Source organism: Coccinella septempunctata, chromosome 5 (assembly GCF_907165205.1).
Source record: "Coccinella septempunctata chromosome 5, icCocSept1.1, whole genome shotgun sequence".
Lineage (NCBI taxonomy): Eukaryota > Metazoa > Arthropoda > Insecta > Coleoptera > Coccinellidae > Coccinella > Coccinella septempunctata.
Genome location: NC_058193.1, coordinates 20,918,222 through 20,938,189, shown reverse-complemented (window position 1 = coordinate 20,938,189; position 19,968 = coordinate 20,918,222). Strand labels below are relative to the sequence as shown.

At 36.9% G+C, this 19,968-nt stretch overlaps 1 protein-coding gene and 1 non-coding gene across 2 annotated transcripts; both read left to right on the top strand.

Moving 5' to 3' along the window:
- The first annotated feature begins 1,120 nt into the window (after positions 1-1,120).
- Positions 1,121-1,192, top strand: Trnah-gug. Its single transcript has one exon. It is a non-coding gene; the product is annotated as a tRNA-His (tRNA).
- Positions 1,193-13,460: 12,268 nt separating this feature from the next.
- LOC123314090 (histone-lysine N-methyltransferase SETMAR-like) lies at positions 13,461-13,928 on the top strand. Its single transcript, XM_044899203.1, has one exon. It carries the CDS (start codon positions 13,461-13,463, stop codon positions 13,926-13,928), a length of 468 nt encoding a protein of 155 aa, XP_044755138.1.
- The last annotated feature ends 6,040 nt before the right edge of the window (positions 13,929-19,968 follow it).

The following is a 19,968-nucleotide window of genomic DNA, read 5'->3' as shown; positions in this document are numbered from 1 at the left end:
ATCCATGATCCATTTGGATCATTTTACGTGGTCAACAACGTGTAGTGGTATGGGAAAATGCATTGGTAGTCGATGGTTTTCATGGCCCACATAGCCGTGATCGTCTAGTGGTTAGGACCCTACGTTGTGGCCGTAGTAACCCATGTTCGAATGCTGGTCACGGCAATGTATAATCATTATCATGGGGAGGTGCCAGTTTTTAAATTTGAAGAACATAGTCCAATAAATCATTGACAATTGTCAAAAGAGTGATTGGATACCTACGGGTTTCATCGAAATCTAGACAAGAAGGACCATCATTTCCAACGAGTTTTTTTCAGCATATTCATACTTGAAATTGCAAAACCTTTAAAATGTGTGACTCGACCCTCCATTGCATTAAGGATTCTTGGGGAATTTGCAAATACAAAATTTCCCCTCCAAATACAAATCGATCTATTATGATGTTTTATGGAAAAACATCCATGATCCATTTGGATCATTTTACGTGGTCAACAACGTGTAGTGGTATGGGAAAATGCATTGGTACTCGATGGTTTTCATGGCCCACATAGCCGTGATCGTCTAGTGGTTAGGACCCTACGTTGTGGCCGTAGTAACCCATGTTCGAATGCTGGTCACGGCAATGTATAATCATTATCATGGGGAGGTGCCAGTTTTGAAATTTGAAGAACATAGTCCAATAAATCATTGACAATTGTCAAAAGAGTGATTGGATACCTACGGGTTTCATCGAAATCTAGACAAGAAGGACCATCATTTCCAACGAGTTTTTTTCAGCATATTCATACTTGAAATTGACAATTGTCAAAAGAGTGAATGGATACCTACGGGTTTCATCGAAATCTAGAAAAGAAGGACCATCATTTCCAACGAGTTTTTTTCAGCATATTCATACTTGAAATTGCAAAACCTTTAAAATGTGTGACTCGACCCTCCATTGCATTAAGGATTCTTGGGGAATTTGCAAATACAAAATTTCCCCTCCAAATACAAATCGATCTATTATGATGTTTTATGGAAAAACATCCATGATCCATTTGGATCATTTTACGTGGTCAACAACGTGTAGTGGTATGGGAAAATGCATTGGTAGTCGATGGTTTTCATGGCCTCCATAGCCGTGATCGTCTAGTGGTTAGGACCCTACGTTGTGGCCGTAGTAACCCAGGTTCGAATCCTGGTCACGGCAATGTATAAGCATTATCATTGGGAGGTGCCAGTTTTTTAATTTGAAGAACATAGTCCAATATCTCATTGACAATTGTCAAAAGATTGATATGATACCTACGGGTTTCATCGAAATCTAGACAAGAAGGACCATCATTTCCAACGAGTTTTTTTTAGCATATTCATACTTGAATTTGCAAAACCTTTAAAATGTGTGAGTCGACCCTCCATTGCATTAAGGATTCTTGGGGAATTTGCAAATACAAAATTTCCCCTCCAAATACAAATCGATCTGTTATGATGTTTTATGGAAAAACATCCATGATCCATTTGGATCATTTTACGTGGTCAACAACGTGTAGTGGTATGGGAAAATGCATTGGTACTCGATGGTTTTCATGGCCCACATAGCCGTGATCGTCTAGTGGTTAGGACCCTACGTTGTGGCCGTAGTAACCCATGTTCGAATGCTGGTCACGGCAATGTATAATCATTATCATGGGGAGGTGCCAGTTTTGAAATTTGAAGAACATAGTCCAATAAATCATTGACAATTGTCAAAAGAGTGATTGGATACCTACGGGTTTCATCGAAATCTAGACAAGAAGGACCATCATTTCCAACGAGTTTTTTTCAGCATATTCATACTTGAAATTGCAAAACCTTTAAAATGTGTGACTCGACCCTCCATTGCATTAAGGATTCTTGGGGAATTTGCAAATACAAAATTTCCTCTCCAAATACAAATCGATCTGTTATGATGTTTTATGGAAAAACATCCATGATCCATTTGGATCATTTTACGTCTTCAACAACGTGTAGTGGTATGGGAAAATGCATTGGTAGTCGATGGTTTTCATGGCCCACATAGCCGTGATCGTCTAGTGGTTAGGACCCTACGTTGTGGCCGTAGTAACCCATGTTCGAATGCTGGTCACGGCAATGTATAATCATTATCATGGGGAGGTGCCAGTTTTGAAATTTGAAGAACATACTCCAATGAATCATTGACAATTGTCAAAAGAGTGATTGGATACCTACGGGTTTCATCGAAATCTAGACAAGAAGGTCCATCATTTCCAACGAATTTTTTTTTGCATATTCATACTTGAAATTGCAAAACCTTCAAAATGTGTGACTCGACCACGTCCAGCTCCACTATTTTTCTCAATTGCTTTTTTTCCACCTCATCTACCAACCTTGTATTTGGTACTCTATTTCTGAGGAACAGATCCAATATAGCCTGCTCCATTTTCCTTTCGTTAATATGATAATGTTTCAGCGTCATACGTTAATACGACAGAACACATTGTTCGTACACTGTTTTCCTCAGGCAAATTGGGACATTAGACATGAATACATTATACATTTTTAACTTTTCCTAAGACTGCTCAAATTAATTTCTACTCTCTGAATTTCCTGTTAATGCCTCTACCAATGAAAATGTTATCTCCAAGATATTTGTAGAGCTGACTAGGCCGCTACCTCGACGTGAACACTCTTCCTCAGCACAATATTTGTCATTTATTGTCTATTTATTTATACACTAATACATCATGCTTTCGTTTGGGTATAATTCTTTTGTCAGAAGAAAACTGAACGAAATTGGCAAGAACAGCAAGATGTCTGGACAGACTCTGGATAGAAGACAGGGTTTCAGGAAGTGTTATTTAGAATTCAGGTCCGCTCATTCAAAAAGTAGGTAACCCTGATATTTTAATATCTACAATATATCAGACGGTAGAGGACACATTCGATGTAATTGAATTTATATATTAAATATAAACGAGTTATATTTTAGCTGAATGTTTCCACAATCAGAAAGTTTGTTCATGAAGAAGATGACAAAGAATTTCTTTCTATTGGGAGATCCAAAAATGTGGTGGCATTTCAAAATTATATTTTTGGTGAAAGAATGCGAAAAGTTACTACCAACATAAATTTCGATGAATGTTATCGTATAGCAAGAACAGCAAAATGTCTGGGTTCCTGGTCACTCGAAGATCAAAAGAAACAAAGAGGCCAACATACTTTCCAGTTTCTAGAAAAGGAACCCAAACACCATTAACTGACCCAGAACCTTTCTGTGGTATGGAAATATTTTGGAAAATTTGGAAAATGGTAAGAATTTTTGGAGAAGGAGGATACCGAAAGAGAATCACTCAAAAATTTTCCAGGAATGAATAACTACAGCAAGAATTTTAAAACATTTTAAAACTGTAAGATCCAAAAAGACTTTGGATCTCTGTGAGTAAAAGCCACTGCCCACTGGCTTTTACAGGATTATTGCCTGAGAAAGCATATAATGAAAATGGGTTAACAGGAAACTGACGAATGTAGATTCTGTGGGGAAAAAGGGGAAATTTCTGTTCACCTGATCACAGAGTACTTCGCCATTGTGAGTCAACGCAGAGAATGCCTTGGACGAGAAAATATTAAGAGGAACAAGGACCTAACCTCCTCGAAGTCTCCCCAGATACTGGAGTTCATTGGAGCTCTGGATCTGGAAACGCAGTGATAAAAAACAAAATAGATTCTATACCGATAGGTTTTATGTTCCTATTGGTATTATTTTCTTATAGGTTTCAGTATTTCAAGTTCACTAGCCTAGCATCGTTTTTTTCTGTATTAACATCTCATTTGGAAATCTCGAATTATTGTTTTGGCTGGTTCATGATTTTCTGAACCCAGGTGAAATGTGACAGGTTGTCACAACTCTGAAAAGGTGATATTCTACAATCATCGTGGACTTGTTATTCATAGATAACACAAACTTGTTTCTGTTACCTGTGGTCGTATTTACGAAATATACTCTATTCACTATTATTTTAGCACTCGGTTGACCATGAAAAACTTGTCTCAAGTTTTTGCAACTAGAACGGATTAAAGTTGGCACTCATGAAATGTCGTCAATAACATAACACCGTTACTACTACTCCGTGGCTCACAACCTTGGGTGGGCCTTTGTCCACAAAACTGCACATCTCCATTGCGTTCGATCTAACATAACTTCCACCCGATCGATGTCCACATCTCGGATGTCCTTGTTGATATTGCTTCTCCATCGAAGGCGTGGACGGCTCAGTGGTCGCTTTCCTTTGGGGGCCTCCTCAATTCCTCAAAAGCCAGTTTGGTCAACCTTTCATTCAGGAGTCGTCGCACATGTCCGGCCCACTGTAGTCTTCTAGACTTGATCTCTCTAACGATGTTGGAGCTCTCGTAAAGTTTCTCCAGTTCTCTGTTGGTGCAAACTCTCCAGCGATCTGCTGGATCATATACTTTTCGGAGTACTTTCCGCTCAAAGATCCGTAACCGTTCTTCATTTGCCACCCTCAACGTCCACGTCTCACAGGCATACACTACTGCCGGTCTGATTGTGATCTGATATATGGAGATTTTGGTCGCCCACGTCAGATGTCTGGACTAGAGATCTGTCTGGACAGTTGATCTCTTCTCAGCCTTCAGATATTTGGAACTTCTGACCCTTTCAGAGTTGTACTCAGCAATTGTGATATTTTGCCCTAGTCGATCTCTATTCCCTTGATTCCTTGTTATGTACATATTTCGTTTTATCTTCGTTGACTCTTAGTACCATATATGGTGCGTGCTTTGATTTCAAATGAGATGAAGGTACCTTTGATATCTATTGTACTATTGCTAACTATGTCCACATCACCGCAAAAGCAAGAAGCACTTTTAGGCCATTGTTTGAGAACAGGCTTCGACACTCATGAATGTCGGTTTTTCTCATGACTCACTCCAAGGCAATGTTGAGTATAAGTGGTGAAAGGGCATCTTCTTGCTTCAGACCATTGCTGATTTCTAATGTAGACGAGTGGTCCCTCCCGACTCTTATCTTGCATGCTTGTATCATTCTGATCAACTTTTTTGGACAACCCAACTCTTTCATAGTCTCCCCAAAGTTGTACTCTCCCGACACTGTCGTAGGCCTACCTGAAGTCCACAAATAGTTGGTGTAAGTTGCTATCTTTATAGTTCTATGGTAATACCTCTGTAGTTGTCACACACCATCCTATATCCTTGATTGTGTATTGGGACCATAATCCCCTCTCTCAAGTCGTCCGGGATGCTCTCTGTCATCCATATCTTCACCACCAGCCGATGTATGGCTCGATAGAGGATCTCTGCACCATCATCTCCTAGGACCTTATTGGTCTACAGTTTCTTAATCGCGTACTCTAATTCAGAATAGGTTGGTTGTCCATTATCTCAGCTGTTTCTATCCTTGTATCTGATGTAATGTCATCTTGTTCAACATTTAGCAGCCGGTAGAAATATTGCGCCTAAGTGTTGATTATCTCATTTTTATCGGTAATGAGCGTAATATTTCCTCTTGGGAAGTCTTGGGTTCGGGGTTGATAGCATCTTTTCACTCCATACGTTGCCACAACTAATATTAATTAATATTACAAAAATGCCACAGCGATTGAAAAAGAGGGAAGACAGGGTTTCAGGAAGTGCTATTTAGAATTCAGGTCCGCTCATCCAAATAGTAGGTAACCCTGGTATTCTAATATCTACAAGATATCAGACTGTAGCCGACATATTCTATGTAATTGAATTTATACATAAAATATAAACGAGTTATATTTTAGATGAATATGTGCACAATCAGAAAGTTTGTTCATGAAGAAGATGACAAAGAATTTCCTTCTATTGGGAGATTCAAAACTGTGGTGGCATTTCAAAATTTTATTTTTGGTGAACGCATGCAAACAGTTACTACCAACAGGATTTTCGATGAATGTTATCGTATAGTAAGAAAAAAGAAAATTAATTTTTCTTATTTTTCATTCGAACTGTCCTATACATTGTAAATGTATCAAGGAATCAATAAATAAATTATTGCTATTAATATATCAAAGTATTAAAAATATTTACATATATATAATAATGAAAATAATAAAGCAATAAATTCAAGCATTAGAGGTAGGAGACACATACAAGTACCTAGGCATAAAACAGGCAAGAAAAATCAATCAGAGCCAGATGAAGAAAGAATTAACGGGGGAGTTCACCCGAAGATTGAGAAGGATAATGAGAACTGGTCTTAACAGCAAGAATCTGATAAAAGCGATTAACACCTACGCTTGCTCGGCGCTGAGCTATTCATTCGGTATAATCTCTTGGACGACCACCGATTTAGCAGCTTTACAGAGAAAAATAAGGACGATGCTGACTAAACACAATAAACATCACCCCAAAAGCTCAATAGAATGGACAGAGCTGCCACGACATCTTGGGGGTAGAGGAATTGTTGATCTGTCCAACCGTATGTCCCAGGAAATTGAAGGACTCCGAAAATATTTCCTGAGTAAGGCTGCTTCGTCAGAACTCCATCGAGTAGTTTGTGTTGCTGATAGTTCTACGCCGTTAAAGCTACAACCGAATCACTTGGAAACCGTCGAACACTCTGCAGAAAGTAAAATGCAGAAACCTTTGCATGGAAGGCACCAGAACGAGGTCAACCATGATTACGTCGACATATCTGCGTCGAACTACTGGTTGACTTCCGGAAGGTTGTTTCCTGAGACAGAGGGCTTCATGCTCGCCATCCAGGATCAGGTGATTCCAACAAGAAATTACATGAAATATATCGCCAAGGATGCCTCAGTGGCGGACGATAGCTGTCGTTATGGCTGTGCGACACATGAAACTATCCAGCACATCACCGGGGGATGTCAGAAGTTCGCGGATACGGAGTATAAAAATAGACATGATGCTGTTGCCAAGATTCTTCACCAAGAATTGGCACTAAAACACCAACTTCTGAGTTCAAAAAAGGTTCCTTATTACAATTGTGTTGGAAAATGAACATCACAAGCTCTACTGGGATCGCACGGTTCTCACAGACCGGAAAATAACTCACAATAGACCAGACCTCATATTGCTCAATAAGGATGAGGACAGAGCACTATTCATCGACGTGGCAATTCCAAATAATAACAATCTTCTAGATGGGAACACTGAAAAAATTTCAAAATACAGAGATCTCGAGGAAGAAACCAGAAGACAGTGGAAGCTGAAAGATATCAAGACCATCCCTATAGTCATTTCATCTACAGGCCTGATACCGAAGAAACTACTAGAGAACTTGAGGAAACTTCAGTTGGACGAAAATATCTATAGAGTCATGGAGAAGACGGTACTGCTCGGAACGGCGAGAACTGTACGCAAGTACATGGGGAATGCAGAGGAACACCGTCTGCTCCGACAGGAAGTGCGGGTGAAGCAGGAGTCCAGCCGACAGCAGGGAGGCGAGGAGCGACCCGGACCCGACCACCACTACGAGCCCGAAAACCTGGAAAGGGCTGCAACAGAGCTTAATCCTTTTGATATCTGAGATATCTGGGATAAGTGAATTTTCCTCTGGAGAGGAGTGTGAAAGCCGCAAGGCTAAAGTCATAATAATAGGCGTTCTGTTATGTCTCGAAAGTGTTAAAAATTGTGAGCCGATAGCTGCACCTTTCATCTTTGATATCCTATTTCTGAAAAAGTAATCATACGATTTCATTATGCCCATGTATAATTTTCTGGGGAGGTCAAAACATAACAAACACCAAGAATTCAGGGAATTAAATCGAAATCCATTTTGGATTTAAATGGCGCAGAAACGCTCCTTTTGTAATTAACTGTTTTAGTTTCGCCCCACTCTCCTACAAAGTCGTTAATCTCAATATCAAAACTGCCGCAACTGATGATATTATGAGATATAAGTTATTTAAAAACAGACAATTATTTCAATCGGCGAAAACATGTGAATTAGAAGTTGCAGCACCCAAATATTTTCATAAAACAATGGATGAATAGAATCTGTGGAAAAGGAATTGCCAATGTTTACAAAAAAATTGAAGTAACATTACTAGAAATCACTAATTCTTATGGAAATTTCAGACTCATCAACACAATATCCTACTGTAACGAAACATCAACCTCACAAAAACCCGATAGGTAGATAACGTTTATTTAATTCGTTCTCCGGAGAATTTACAACAATTCAGTTTGTGTAATGATGATGACTGGTCAGTTCCTATTCAGGACACAAGAATCCAACTCTGTTATCAACGTAGGATTAAGAACTACTGAAGTACCCACAGTTATTCCCAATTAACAAATTCCATTATCCATTGTGAACTTCTTCCAACAACAAGCACAATTTTCTTGCTTATTTCCTGCCATAATAAGTCATGCAGATTTCAAATAGAATATGATTAAGATAAAGAGCGCTCCATTGATAATTAGTCATTTTTCACGTGAACTAAAATACGACTCTTCATTGTTCAGTGCACGTTCTTGTTTTTCGAACTCAACTGAATATTTTTCAACTATTTATTCTCCCACGGAGGATAATAATCTATGCAACTAACGGTTGTCAAAATAAATCATCCTCCGTGGAAGAATATTCGTTTATCAAGAAAATTAAAATTAGACAAAATGTTGTAACGGAAAAAATCGCACTCTTGGGAGTGCCTCGGGATGCAATTCATCCTTCTGTTCTGCTGACATGTTCATTGCACTTTTATCCGATGAGTATGAGGAATGCATAATGAAGAAGTCGAATTGAAATTTTAACAGGTAGCTATGCAATTTGTCTATTTTGTTTCGCGGAAAGTTTCAGAATTTTATATGAATTCATTTTCATAATTCTGCTTCACTTAAGGGACCTTGTCATGAGTATGAGAATTTACGAAGGCAATACTCAAACATTAGTTTGAGTCATAAATATAATAAATTGTATTGTTTCTTTTGATAAAATGAAGCAAATACACACTAAGTAAAAAGTAAGGCAAAAAAATCATATCTTCATTATATACTTACTATTCTGTAGAGAAATCCTCGAGTAGTTCGAATTTCATTTCAAATTACCCAACTTTCATGTAGGTATAACTGAAAGGTTTGTGCAACCTCAAATAAGGGTAGAGTATAGCTGAGTTTTTTAAAAGACAACCCAAACTTTTTGTTTTAGAAATGGATAGACGTTTTGTTGCTTTCTTATTATAGGGGAGAAATAGTTGAATTCATTGAATTCGAATTTTAATTTTTTCATGAAATTTCTCAATTATACCCTAGTGGATGGAGTGGTAGAAAAGGAAACGTCGAGTGTCCTTTTCGATCACATAATTTAAGGGGAAGTAGTACATACGATTCGGGATCAAGACGATCGATATTCGTTGCTTTTCGGATGCTACCCCAATTACGGAAATGTGCCACATCTTTGAGCATATCCTGAATTACAAAGTGATACAGTGGAAAAATAGAAATAACCACGCTAGAGGTAATATTAGATTCCTAATATGAATGATGAATGAACAATTTTCAGTGATTCCTGAATATCAGCGTAAGTTTGGTATGTATCATTGTGATCAATGAAAATTTTGGCAATATATTAAAAATTGAGTTGCCGATGTCACCTTGCCGATATTCTTATCGAAATATGATGAAAAACCGTCGAAAAATGATTGTGAAAAAAAGTTTTATCTTTTTTTTCCTCATAAAAAACCAACTAAATTACGAAAAAAAGAGACGGGGTGACATCAAGACGTCCTTAACTTCAATAAAAAAAATCAAGGCTTCACGTACAAAATTGAAAGCGTAAATAAATATCTAGTGAATGCCGTTTTTGAATGGAGATTCTTGAGGTATTACTTCCCCTTAACAGAACTAGATTTTGTTATGGGAATACATACAAAAGTCAATTCCTCCAATGTACCAGGATATATTGAAAAATTCTCAGCCTACTATAGAACCAAACAAAATTACAATGTCAAAAGATTTTATTAATCAACATATTCTCCTCTTAATCGGATGCATTCATTACAGCGAACCTGCAACATCTCTAGACCTTTCAAAAAAAATGTTTCTTCTTGCTCTGCAAACCAGACCTCCACAACTTTTATTACCTCCTCGTTGGAAGAAAATTCACGACTTTTTAAACTTTTTTTCAGTTGATGAAAGAGGTGATAGTCGGATGGAGACAAATCTGGTGAATAAGGAGGGTGTTCTAGTAATTCAAACCCTAAATCACGAATTTTTTGCACTGATACTTCTTATGAGTTATTGTTCGTTGCTATGGTAAGGCAATATTTTACTATGCATGGAACTGGACTAGGCTAACTAGATATCAATAATACATCCTAGTATACGTTGGCTCGTATAATTCAAGAACTTGGAAAAATACCCCACGAAGCTCTGCCAAGGTACACTCATCTTATATTGTTTATTTTATGAGACTATGTCAAGTCACTAGTGGTGCTCAATCTGTATTGAATAAGGGGAGTATTCATTACATGTTCATTTAATTTTGTAATTGTGATTTTTATTTCAGTTAATTCATTAATTACAAGGAAGGCATGTTCTCGATAACACTTCAAAAACATCACTCTTGAAGTACATATATGTTATTCACCTCCAAATATACATAGAAAGAAAAAGCTCAAATTCAGTTTCTAGTTCAACCATTTCATTAATAAAATGTGTTGATTATAGTGTTGATGAGAACCCAAAAATCAAATCATTCTCAGCAACAAAAGATCTTTCTATTTTTTGTCACCCCACGTAGAGGGTGAATGTCGAACTCCCTAAGTATACATAAAAAATTGCATAATTGAAAATGAAACTTGACCTGTTAGAGCATTTTTTCACAAAAAAATTTTTATTTTACAATACTTAAAAATGTACCCATATCGTCCCGTTAAACTGAAACCCTGCTGCACATTGAGTGAAAACCATAACTTCCTTCTAGAAATAAAGCTCATTCCCTGATATATACAGGATGACTCTACATAAACTATACATACTTCATACAGAGATTGAAGACATTGTGCCTGTTCATTAAATTTCTCAAATGATGGATATTCATCCTCACTTCAGTATTTGTTTGAATTAAACAGGGTGATTTCTATCAAAAAATTGGTTTTCAGAAGGCCCCATATGACCAATTTCGTGTACAGGAAGATTACATTGATCTCAATACAGCTAGGGTAACAGGTCAGCAAGACCAGACTCTAATTCAGATATTTTCAGAAAAAAGAAAACTCATGCTATAACGTAACGTCCTTCCGAAACGGTGCAGAACAGACAATATTTCTTGGAAAGATCAAAACCAAGGAATCCGTTCGAAGGACCAGTAAGTAGTCATTTATTGAAAATACTTTGTCGCTTTCGTTCAAATCAAAAAAAATTTCACACATTGTACCTACTAAATTTCTTCAGTTTCCAATCTGGGAATCATGTCGTCTGAAATATATTATTATTCAAGTGACAATTCGGTAAGGAAGGAATATTCCAAGAATATGAGCGGGACAATATTTGAAAGAACACTAACCAGTGAAGATCTAATAGTTCTAATAATAATATTCATAGACCAATTTAGCCGCTCATCTATTTTGTATATCTCGTGAATATTTTGGTCAATAAAGAGTTTTGCTTCCGAATTTGAAAACTTTGGAATAATTTCTTCGTAATCATATCACATTTTATATTTTTTTCCCATACAAGATTTCAAAAGCACGATAAAAAAGGTTTTTTTTTTCGAAAATTTTATAATGATGATCGAAAGTAGAAATTCTTCATTCTATTATAATAAACATACCAACAGGAACGCTCTTGGTATTGAATTTCAGGGTAGGTATATTTAGGTAAAACACGGTGGTCTTGATATAAGTATTTCAAAAATATTCCATTCATCTGTGCGTTCACTCTGAAAAACTGCATTAGAAATTCCAAACAAGCGATACACCCCAGGTGTCAATTTTTGTAAATAAAAAATTAATGCATTTTTGTTTGTTTACATCGAGGAAGGTAGAATATTTTGGTACTTCAATAAGAGTTTTCTCGTTCATTTAACAAATTTAAAAGAATGATCACTATACTTCCAAGGGCAAATACAGTTGAAAAAAATTACATCGTAGATTATCTAGAGTATGCGTTATTAGATTTGAATCTTCCTCTTTCACAAAACGTTATAAACCACGAGAATATGAAACATTAGGTCCTTTCGTTTGCATAAAAAATGTAGCACTTTTCTACACTCGATTTTAGTATTCGTTTGCTGATTGAATTTACACCAGTGAAGAGGAGGTGTAGTTCATCTCCATCTCCTTTTTACTATGTGTAGATAAACTACACTTCCTCTACAGTGGTATAAATCGAATCGAGTGTAGAAAAGTGCTACACTTTTTATGCAAACGAAAGGACCTCTTTACCAGACTCGCACGAGATTCGAGACGAGACGAGACTCAAGGGCGGTCCTAGACTGATTTTCTGGGGGGGTAGTAATTGAAAGAACAATTGAAATTTCAAATTAAGACTTCCAATAACACCGTGTAGGTATTTTTAGTTAGCATTTGTAGTACCATATTTTTTTTTTAATTGTACAGTGCATCCCATTTTGGGTGAGACAGCCAGGGATTCTCGCTTGTTATTGAAGATAGAGCTTTGCGGTTTTCACGTTTCTGTCCTTCTTTTTTTGAGAAATTCTGCGTAAAATCCAGTGGCGTACTCAATTTTTGTTTTCGGGGTATGGTTTTGAAGATACGTCACAAACCTATATTTTTTTCAATGGAACACCCTGTATTTCATTACTTCGTTGAATTCGTCATTTTTTCCCTTCAAAATTATGTATAACATTATATAGGTAGGATGTTCAGAAATGCTAAAAAACACTTAAACATCACATAATGATTATTTTTTGTTAGTGAGCCATGAATTTTCCAAGTTTCAATAAGAGGATTATTACTTTTGATTATTAAGAGTAGTATTTCATGTATGATACAAACATCCTCGTTGTTATTATGGCTACTACTATGGAAGCATTGTTTAATCAAGTAGGCATTGGAGAGAAAAAAACAAATCTGATCTAGCTGTCATCGCTATGAATTGTTATTGTGTTTAGACACAACAGTCCCGAAGAACTTCGTGCATCAACAGAGAAATTACAAAACAGCCCTTTTATAATATTAAATGCACTCAGGCATTGTATAAAGACCTATAAAGTATAAAGTCTTTATACCACGTATTGAAAAGGTTTGTCAATTATGTATTAGGCAAAACGGACAGCAATTTGAACAGTTCAATTAGTAAAATATTAGGTTGGGGAAAAAGAAATCCATTATTTTTTCGGTAGATGGCTGTAGTGATCGATATCTCGTAAATTATCGATCAAACAATTTCAAATTTATGCTCGTTGTCAAGGTAACAGTTCGCACTAAAAGAATTCGTTTGCAGTTTTTTGTTTTGTCCATTCAGTTCTGAGTTACACGGCGTTAAAGATGGAAGTCAACAAAGAGAAAATTCGGTACATTTTACAGTTTTTCTTTGATAAGGGCGAAAATGCAAGTCAGGCGGCTGAAAATGTGAATAGTGTTTATGGTCCCGATACTGTAACAGCTAATTACGCGCAATTTTGGTTTCGTCGATTCCGTTCGGGTATTTTTGACGTTAAGGATGCCCCTCGCACAGGCAGGCCCGTCGTCGAAAATGTCGACAAAGTCACTGAAATCATCGAAGTGGACCGGCATGTTAGTAGTCATAGCATCGCCCAGGAGTTAAAGATCGACCACAAAACAGTTTTAAACCATTTGCACAAAGCTGGGTTCAAAAAAAAGCTTGATGTTTGGGTGCCACACCAATTAACACCAAAAAACATGATGGATCGAATTTCCATCTGCGAAGCCTTGGCCAAACGTAATGAAATCGGCCCATTTCTTAAGCGGATGGTGACTGGGGATGAGAAATGAGTCACATACGACAACATTATGCGAAAGCGATCGTGGTCAAAGCGCGGTGAAGCAGCTCAGACGGTGGCCAAACCGGGACTAACGGCCAGGAAGGTTCTGCTTTGCGTTTGGTGGGATTGGAAAGGAATCATTTATTACGAGTTGCTTCCATATGGCCAAACATTAAATTCAGACATCTATTGTCAACAACTGGACCGTCTGAAGCGAGCAATTGACCAGAAACGGCCAGAATTGGCCAACAGAAGAGGTGTCGTGTTCCATCAGGACAACGCCAGGCCACACACTTCTATAGTGACTCGTCAGAAACTCCAGGAGCTTGGTTGGGAATTTTTGATGCATCCACCATACAGTCCGGACCTCGCACCAAGCGATTACCATCTTTTTCTTGCATTGCAAAACTTTTTTAGTGATAAGAAATTGGCATCAAGGGAAGAGTGTGAAAATCAATTGCTGGAATTTTTCGCTAATAAGGACCAAGACTTTTATGAGAGAGGCATAATGAAGCTACCATTAAAATGGCAACAAATTATAGAACAAAATGGTGCATATTTGACCTAAATCGGACAATGCAAAACATGTTAAATAAAGTCTGGAAGTTCACGTAAAAATAATGGATTTCTTTTTCCCCAACCTAATATTATGCAATGTTGAAAATTTGTATCAATACCAATAAATATTTTATTGGTATTTCTTCTCTTTCTAATTTGTATTATGAATTTTTGTATTATTTATGTGCTGCTATTAGGTAGGTACTGTTACGAATCGCTGAATTCAAATTTTATTTATATATTATTTTGTTAAAATCCATCAACAGAATCGTAACTTATAAAAAGCAAATTATTTCAATTAGTCTATTCAAGGAGTGACTTTCCTGAAAACTATTCTTGACTGACAACTCCCTATTAGTTTTTTTATGTTTCCATGCCATCCAAAATTTCCTAGCATAGCATCTATGATGAATAAATTTCTTATAAATTAACTAAAATTTCTTCTAATTCCTAGTACTCATTGGAAAAACTAAACTAAACAATATTTTATTGGGGAAACGCGAACCATAATAGTACCTTGTTTACCTCGTTTTGTTTTTCGTGTCAGTAATGAGTGTATTATCTTTGTTTGCCATCTAATTGATTCTTCTTCTCTAAAATCATCATGTGATGTTTTAGTGTTTTTCAGCATTTCTGAACTCAACGAAGTAATAAAGTACAGGGTGTTCCATTGAAAAAAATATAAGTTTGTGTCGTATTTTCAAAACAATACCCCGAAAAAAAATGGGGGCGATACTGTATTCTACGCAAAATTTTGTATCAGACGTAGTTTTCAGCTCAGCATTATTTCTCAAAACTTCGGAGATAAAGGAGGGATACGAAAGGTATCAATTTCCAACATCGCCCTGTATCTCATAAACGGAAACAGTTATGCAAAATCTGATTAGGATAACTTGAGTTTCACAAAAAAGTAGGAAAGGATCGTGAAAACCGCAAGGTTCTATCTTAAATAACAAGCGAGAAACCTGGCTGTCTCAGCCAAGATGGGATGCACTGTAAAGGAATCTTTCCTTTTCATTTCATTATAATATTGTTTTTTCTTAGTTTTTTTATATGAAAAATTCAAAAAATCGTATTCGTTATGGGCTCTGGGGGGTAATTACCCACTTTACCCCCCCCGTAGGACCGCCCATGACAAGACTAGACTGACTAGAGCCCACGATACTCGAGACGAGACTTCATCATTCTCGTCTAGTTGATCTCGTGGGCATCACTTATAAGAATTCACAGGTTCTTATAATCAAAAAGCCCTTCCTGAGGGTTGTAGTAGGTACCTCAATGAACGGTTATGGATATAACTTCATCAGACAAAAAGCTCTCATACTATCATACCTAGAAATATTTTCCCGATATTTCTGATAAAAATAAATTTTCAGTTCCAACAAGCCATCAAACCGAACTCTTGTCTGTCTCGAACAGAATATGCATCTCAATTTCATCTCGCCAACGAATAATTCTCAAAAATAAAGAACATTTCCGCTTCGTGCGTTTTCAGTTAAAATCAGTGATAGATTCATCAAGAACGACGAATCCATGTCATCTATAGAAAAGCTATTTTCACAAGGATCCGAACGAAAGCAAAAAATCAAAGTCTCCGAGCTTCCCATCAGACCATTTTAATCAATCTGTCGATTGTGCCATTCATCAAAAGCAGGAAATAATATTCCAGCGACTATCTCTGGACGAAAAGTAATAAATATTTGTTTCAGAATCACGTTGTCAAACCCTTTCGTGCGTCATGTCGGAAAGATTAAAACTTCTCTCATCAAATCGCGAATAACAGTGTCGCCCGAAGAACAATTGGATATCAAATTTAAAATACATCTGAAATTCCAGCAGAGTCGGAAAAGAGAATAATACGAACGTCTGTACGGCAACCGGGAGACAAAACCTTGCCTGAAACAGTGGATGTCGATATCAGAAGCATGTCGCTTTCGCAGATGCAGCTCTCTGGGACAATGGCAGAAATTAAAAATTCAACTATAGTCGTCAATCAAGATTGGACAGTCTGCCTTTGACCAACCATGTTGAAACAATGGATCGAACTGCCGGCCAGCTTTATAGCTGCAATATCGTTGCAGTAGCACCAGTAATAAAACTGAAATATAAGCTGTTTCGTTATTGGATATCTAAATCGTAAAATCGCAAAATTTACGATTCGAAAAATCACGGTGAATATACCGTGAGAACGTAAAATTTATCATAGGGTGTTGTCGCGAATTTAATGTTAACTCTTTACTAATTGTACATTTCAGTTTTCTGGTAAAAGGAAGATTAAGAACTCAAAGAGATACCTTCAAATATGGCGAATACACCGAGCTATTATTTGAGTCACAGTTTAGGCGATGGATCTCATTGTCTTTGGCAAGTACAGGGTGGGCAAAATTCGTTGTCTACTGAGGGGATCTCGAGAACTATAGCAGCTAGAAGAAAATGGATGAAACATTCATCATTTTTAGATATCGAGTTATAAACAAAAATTGAGATTTGGACGATTTTGAAAGTAATTCAGCAATTCCTGATACTCACTGCACTCACTTAAGGTAAGCGTCTACAGTTCCGCATCGTACGCAACGCACGGATCGCGTTAAAAAAATCAATCGATGAATCCGGTCAGTACGATACGTATCAGTGGACGCACTTAGGTATATGAGTTTTTATACAAAGGTATAGGTCGGTGAAATCATCACGAATTTCTTGATGTCAGTAAGTCTAGGAGTGTTTCCCCAGAGGGTTATTCTGGTGGGGTTGGTATTTTCCAAGTCCACAGAAAGGCTCAGGTTCAGCAGATGTTAACCTTGATGTTCTTTTCGCAAGTTCATCGGCTTTATCATTTCCTTCAACCTTCTTTTTCTTAATAAAGAATGATCACGCCTTATAACAGGGAGGCAAAAAATGCTATGTTGCTCTGATGAGGCCAAATGAGGCCGAAACCATGGTCAGCATCTGCTTTTCTTCGGTGGAGCGTACTCCATTTGGGGCCTTGACGATGGAAAATTGGCTAGTTCAATTCAGATCGTAACACTTGTTGATATTGTTGATACCGACGATATCGTCGGGTGGTATGAATCTAAATTTATCCTTAGTTTTTTTTTTTTTAATAGTCTTCATTTCAAATAGAGAAACTTTACAAGTAACTCGAAAAGAAACTCGAAGTCAAAATTTGGAAACTCATTCAAAATTCAAAAAACTCTCTCAGTGAATATGGCTCCATCTTCAGTAGCAGCTGGAAAATCTGCCTCTTGAAACTGTTCAATGTCGTCTCTGCTCTTATTTGGGGTGGCAGTTTATTGAAAAATTTTGTGCAACAGTACTCAGCATTCCCCTCTGTTAAAGTAAGCCTTTGTTTTGGGTATTAAAGTTCAGTTGTTCTTGTGTTGTATTTGGTAATGGTTTTCCCTTCGAAGTAGTCTCTATTCTTATAGACAAATAACAAACATTCCTGAATGTAAATGGCGAATGCTGTTAGTAAATTGTTTTCATGGAATTTTCCTCTACCTGATTCTCTGAATTCCAGTCTGTATATGATGCGAATAGCTCTCTTTTGGAGTTTCAAGATTTCCTCCATTTCCGAAGAGACCCCATAGAAAATGATACCGTATCTCATCTTCGATTCGAATACCGCTTGATAGATTGTCTTCATAGATGTTGAGTCAAGGTATCTACTCAGGACACCCAAGGAGTAACATATAGAACTGAGTTTTCCACATAAATTGGTGATATTATCACGCCAGTTGAGACTTTCATCTATGGTCAAGCCCAAAAAGTTACAATTTCTTTCCAGGGGGAGCTTATAATCAACTGTCTCAATGCACTGAGGAATTTCAACATTTGTGTGGTTGGTGTGAAACATTACAGCACTTTTTTTTGAACGAAAAACTCCATGAGTGTGTCTGATGAATCATTAATTAATTGGTAAAGGAAGACACACTTGTTTTTATAATCATATACTTAGACTATCGATTTCGGCACTAGGCCATCATCAGGTCAGCTGAAATATAAATAATACATAGATAATAAAGTTAACAAGACGTCAAATAACGTAAAATTTTACAAGTGTTATGTTCACATTAATATTCTCTGATAGACACGAAGCAATATAACACAAACTCACCGTCAATGAAACATGTACAATAAAAGGACATTAGATGTAATATAAAATTATAGCTTTCCTTTGACTATTCGTTTTCTACCCTTTTAGATGTTCTAGGTTAAGTCAGTATAATCTCTAATTCCCTAAGAAAAACACCTCGACAGTTTTCAATTCTTCTTCTTGGTTTTATGTATACACGTACACATGAACGCATATATGGAGGCAGGTGGAAAAGATTATGTAGCAGAAGGGTGAATCATCTTGAATAGATTGACCGTCGGGAAATCTTTAATATCATTGAGGAGATATTCGTCGTTCTTGCATTTTAGAATTTCCAGTTGTTCCAGGAGTGTTAACTTATGGAAATCACTATGCTGATGAAGTAAAGTTAGTTTATCGAGAGAAGTAGAGTGCTTGCTCTCAAATAGATGGTTACCCATGGCCGAAGCAGGTCTATTCTTGATATGTTCGTTGAATCTGACCTTTGAAGCTCTAGTTGTCATACCGATATAGAAAGCAGGGCAGTTACCGCAGGTTATTTTATATATTCCGCTTTTTTGGGTTTTGTCTTTTTTGGGTTTATTATTGGTAAGTACTCTTTCTAGTGTCCCATGTGAAGTATTAACAAGATTTAAGTTGAAGCCCTTTAGTAATGATTGTAGTTTGCTGTTGAGGTTGGAATAGTAGGGGACGGCTATGTATGTCGTCTTGACAGAAGTATGTGGATATATCTTCTTAAGAAGTTTTTTCTTCATTACAGTGGCTAAGATGTCATAGACAAATTGTTTTGTATAGTGATTTTCTGTTGCTACCTTACAAATATTATCTAGTTCTCTTTGATAGTTCACTTTAGATAGTGGGATGTTGACTAGGCGGTTCAAAAGAAAGTGGAAGGCGGTCTTCTTGATTTGAGGAGAATGATAAGGTTTTATGTATACACGTACACATGAACGCATATATGGAGGCAGGTGGAAAAGATTATGTAGCAGAAGGGTGAATCATCTTGAATAGTATATGATTATAAAAACAAGTGTGTCTTCCTTTACCAATTAATTTATGATTCATCAGACACACTCATGGAGTTTTTCGTTCAAAAAATTGAAAGTATGGAGCTATCCAGAACCCTCCAACAACTGAAATATGTACTCACCACCCGACATAGAAATAAGCAACACATTGGTTTCCTGTTGTCTTGTAAAGAACATGACGTAATCCCAAAGTTCCTAGATGTTAAGTTCTCATCCAATTTCGATCAAGGATACAAACAAAAACTGAAGCGTACACTACTAAAGAAGGAGATCAGAAGACAGCTGAATATATCAGGTTTTATAGATATGAAACTGAAATTTCTACACCACCATCTTTTAAAAATTTTACACCCGATAGAATATGAAATATT